Here is a 4597-nt window from a genome sequence, read left to right on the forward strand (position 1 = left end):
ATTGAAAGGGTGGGTGGGTGGTAGGGCTGGGCCCCCTGGAGTGGATGGGGGAGGGGACGTCCAGAATGGTCTGCAACAGGAGGGAAGCAGGAGTGAGGGGTGTCTGGGAGGAGGCAGTGGTCCTTGGAGCTCCATCTATGTAGGGAGTGAGGGGGCTGGGGTGAAAGAAGGGGTAAAATTGTTCTCCCCAATTCCACAGGGCCCAGCAAACTTGCCTTGGGTGCCTCCCCGTGCTGGACGACAGGGTATTATCTCAGCCACCTGAGGAGGAGAAGGAACCGGGCCCAGGAAGGATGGATCTGTTGAGGCGCCCAGGCTTTGGCCAGCCTCAAAGGCAGGCCTTCTCTGGGGAGCCCTGCTAGCAGTCAGACACCTGGGACCTGAGGAAGGAGTGGGGGTCCTGGTAGCCCCACTCCAGGGCAGAATACAGACTTTGCTGGAGACAGAGGGGCCGACAGGGAGTGGGGAGGAGGCTGCCAGAAAGGGACTAGTGCCCCTACCTGAGCCTCAGGGGGGCCCTACTGTCCATCCCAGTGGGCCTTTGGAGAAATGGCTGGGCCATTGTGCAGAAGAATGCCCGGAAATCCCTCGCCTCCCGCCTCCAGCGAGGATGGGGGCTCTTCCTCCCAGTCAGGAAACTCCATGTTGGCTTCCGGAGGGTGGCCTGGGGGCTGGGGTGCCAGGGTAGCACTGCAGCTGGTGGGAGGGCAGAGCACAGCCCCTGCGTTTCTCTCTGTGTCTCTTGTCTGAGGCCTGGAGCAGGGAGTAGTTGGCAGAGCCTGGGGCCACGGGCTGCTCCTGGGAGGACTGCCTGTATGCTGGGTCACTGGGGACTTACTGACGCGGTGTCGCCTCAGCTGGGCCTCAAAGGATGGGGGATGGGCAGCATCTCCGGAAGAGGAGCAGTCGGTGCAAAGGTTGGGAGGTATGGGAAGCCCTGGCTGCAGGGGCAGAGTGAGGGTCTCCAGAGGCCGTGGGAAGGCCCCGTTCTTTCTGCTTCGTGCTGGAGCTGCAAGCCCCATGGACGTAGTGGCACTGGGCAGGGCCTTGGAAGAAGCAGGAACCCCGGCCTGACCCGCACAGGCCTTCCTGGCTTCTCGGCCTGTGAGGGAGACAGTGTCAGGACTCGAAGGGCCACAGTGGTCGGGGTGCAGAGAAGCGGCCTGGGTTGGGCTTGGACTCCAGGGCGAGCTTCCTGGAGGAACAGGCCGAGCTGTGTTTGGCTAACCCGGGGGCCTCGGCGCAGTGGTGATGGTGGGGGCTCCTGCCGACCGGGGCCAGGAAAGAGTGGAGCTGGCCCGGGAGGTAGGGACCAACTGGCTTGTTCGAGAATGTGTCGGGGAAATCGGTGCAGACCCAGGGTCATGCAGCTCCTGAAACGGCGAGGTGGGGGCGCACAGGGAGGTAGTTCGTGGAGCATTCGCGCAGCCGCCCCAGGTCAGCTTGGAACGGGCTCTGCAGTGACCAGGACAACGGCGGATGAGGGTCCTGGGCCGCCACCGGACGCCCCCGAGGTTCCCCCCGCCGCCCGCTACCCTCCAGCCGCTACCCCCACGCGCAGTTGTTTTCCTAACTCCGGTTGCCGGGGGTGCCTGCGATTGGCTGCGGGCGGATGGCCTGGGCGTGGATTGGCTGCTCAGGGCGGGGGGCCGGGCCCGCGGGTCATAGTCCGCCCCCCGAACCTTCAAATGGGAAGACCCCCTAGAGGTGCCCGCAGAGCCCAGGCTGTGCTGTCGTGCCGCCGGGCCGGGGATCGGAGGGAGTGAGCTGTGCGCGCCCGGAGGGCCCGGGCCGTCGGGCGCTCGTCTTGTTTCCAGCCATGGGGTCGGCGGCGCTGGAGATTCTTGGCCTGGTGTTGTGCCTGGTGGGATGGGTGGGCCTGATCCTGGCGTGCGGGCTGCCCATGTGGCAGGTGACCGCTTTCCTGGACCACAACATCGTGACGGCACAGACCACTTGGAAGGGGCTGTGGATGTCGTGCGTGGTGCAGAGCACAGGGCACATGCAGTGCAAGGTGTACGACTCGGTGCTGGCGCTGAGCACAGAGGTGCAGGCGGCGCGGGCGCTCACGGTGGGCGCCGTGCTTCTGGCGCTTGTCGCGCTCTTCGTGACCCTGGCGGGCGCGCAGTGCACCACCTGCGTGGCCCCCGGCCTGGGTAAGGCGCGCGTGGCCCTCACAGGCGGCGCGCTCTACGCGCTCTGCGGGCTGTTGGCGCTCGTGCCGCTCTGCTGGTTCGCCAACATCGTGGTCCGGGAGTTCTACGACCCGACCGTGCCCATGTCGCAGAAGTACGAGCTGGGCGCCGCGCTCTACATCGGCTGGGCCGCCTCGGCGCTGCTCATGTGCGGCGGCGGCCTCGTGTGCTGCGGCGCCTGGGTCTGCGCCGGCCGCCCCGACTTCGGCTTCCCGGTCAAGTACTCGGCGCCGCGGCGGCCTACGGCCAGCGGCGACTATGACAAGAAGAACTATGTTTGAGTGCGCTTTCGCGGCAGGGCCGCGAGCGGGAGGACCGGCCAGGGGAGCCCCGTATGGACGGCGGCCTCCGCGGCGCACAGGCTCTGCGGAACTCTGGGTCCTGCGCACGGACCGGACTCTGCCCGTAGCCCGTCCTCTCCGGCCGCCTAGCCGGCCCCGGGCTGCGCCCCGTCCCGCAAGGCGACGCGCACTTGGGAAGACTGTGTGCAGTGCTGGCTCCGACGTGGGTAGGGCGCACGTTCCTTCGGCTGTGTGGGCACTGGACTGGAGATGCCGCTCCTTCTCTGACCGTCAGGGTCTTGGATGCCACCCACTCCCTAGTGGCTCCTCCTGATTCCAGAGGGGCAGACCAAGAGCCCAGGGACCCCAGCCTCGGCTGCCGGAGGGACGTTTATTGCTGGCCTTGACTCCATCAGCAGGCTGGCCTCCGGGTGGGGGCAAGAGACTTGGTCTGGACCTCCCTGTCTTACCCCTGCAGCTCGCCAGGCAAGGCTTATGGGCACCGGATCCTGGGTGTGGGGCTGGGGCCCTGCCCTCCTTCACAGCTTGCGGGGGTGGGGTAAGAGTCTGCTTAGTAAATGGTTTGGATACTCTCCCACCTGTGTCCTGTTCTATGTCCAGTCACCGCCTGTGCTCTGCATCCCCCATTCATCCACCTATCCACCAAATTCTCCCCAAAAAGCTCCTGTGGGGACCCTTCCAGGGCTGGCCCCTGGGATCCCGAAGATCCCATGGCCATTTCTCAGGTCCCTCCTGCCATCTGGTCACCTTCCTGTTGGGTGGGAAACAGCCACAGCTCACTGCAATCCAGGGAGGTGAGATCTGTAGTCAGAAGGGCCACTGCTGAGTCACAGGGCTTGGGGGTAGGGGTGGAGAGCAGGGGCTGTGATGCAGACCCCAGCAGAAGATGTAGGTTGACCCCAGCCAGTGTGTGTGGGTCTTGGGATGCAGGTAGAGCTAAGGGTGGGCTGCCAGGCTACTGCCAGGCACCACTGGATGGGCGTTTTCCACCTGCCCTCCCAGGGTTCGGCCATCTCTGGGTCACCTCACATGGCTAGACATCTATACAACACTGACTCCGTCCTTTCCGCCAATAGTGCAGTGGGAACGGGCAAATCCAGGATGTGTGCCGGGCTCCAGCACAGCTGGCTGCAGGTTGAGAAGTGCGTTGCCATGGGGAGGAGGCACCCGCGGCCGGCTGCCCAGATTCAGCTTCAGCCCCTCCATCCTAGCTCTCTGCACAGGGCCTGTGCCCATCTTGGTGGTCTGGCGGCCAGCCCAGACTTGGGCCAACCATCAGCACCTCTGTGTCAGCCTCTGCTGGGAGCACCGTGTGACCTTCCTCCTTTGGGTGGGATTCCTGGAGGGCAAAGCAGACCAGAGCTGTCACAGCCACCAAGAACTCACTGCTTCCAGGGCAGAAGAGAACAGTGGACAGGATCAGGGGCTGCTGGGAGGAGTTCCAAGCCCAGCCAGTGGGGAGGGCTTGGCAAATGCCCCCAAACTCCACCCTGAGGGCCATGTCCAGAAATGCCTGGGCCAGGTCCAATGGCAAGGAGTCTCCCAGGCCTGGCCAGGTTCCTCATTGTGGGGAGGGGCAGAACCCAAGGACATGGGCTCAGGGCAGCTACTGTGAACATGGCCCTGAATCCCAGAACTTCCAGGGAGGCTGAACTATCTGGGGGCCTTAGCTCCCAACAGTGGGATGACTATAGAGGGATGGGCCCCATGGCACAGAGGTCCTTAGCCTTTACGGCAGCCCTGCCTGAGCCTGACCTAGAGCAGCTCCCAAGCGAGCAAGTGTGTGATCCTGGAGCCTCGGCTCTTGGTGGGGTAGGAACAGAGGTCCTTCCACTTCTGCTCTGGCCACAGGGTCCAGGCAGTGTCGGGTACAGGGTGTCTGGCCCAGGCGAAGGCCTAAGGCTGCCTCCTCCACAGCCCAGAGCTCTCTTGACTCCAGGGCCCCAGGCGTCAGCCGGGATTCTGAATGGTAGCTGCCCAGCCCTCAGCTTCTGCAGATGGCCAGGGTGGGCAGCTTGAGGGCCCTGGCGGGGCAGGCTGCTGTCCCCGACCCATGTTGGGAAGGGCAGGGGAAAACTCCACTGCCAGAGGTCAGGTGGG

At 64.7% G+C, this 4597-nt stretch overlaps 1 protein-coding gene across 1 annotated transcript; it reads left to right on the plus strand.

Annotated features, from left to right (window-relative positions):
- The first annotated feature begins 693 nt into the window (after nt 1-693).
- On the plus strand, nt 694-3071 carry CLDN5 (claudin 5). The gene has a single exon (XM_059041217.2). It carries the CDS (start codon nt 1820-1822, stop codon nt 2474-2476), a length of 657 nt encoding a protein of 218 aa, XP_058897200.1. The 5' UTR covers nt 694-1819; the 3' UTR covers nt 2477-3071.
- Nucleotides 3072-4597: the final 1526 nt, after the last annotated feature.

This window comes from Kogia breviceps, chromosome 15 (genome assembly GCF_026419965.1).
Source record: "Kogia breviceps isolate mKogBre1 chromosome 15, mKogBre1 haplotype 1, whole genome shotgun sequence".
Classification (NCBI taxonomy): Eukaryota; Metazoa; Chordata; class Mammalia; order Artiodactyla; family Physeteridae; genus Kogia; species Kogia breviceps.

Excerpts from the sequence above, each read along its gene's own strand:
- CLDN5 (XM_059041217.2), top strand. The coding sequence starts at position 1,820 with ATGGGGTCGGCGGCGCTGGAGATTCTTGGCCTGGTGTTGTGCCTGGTG.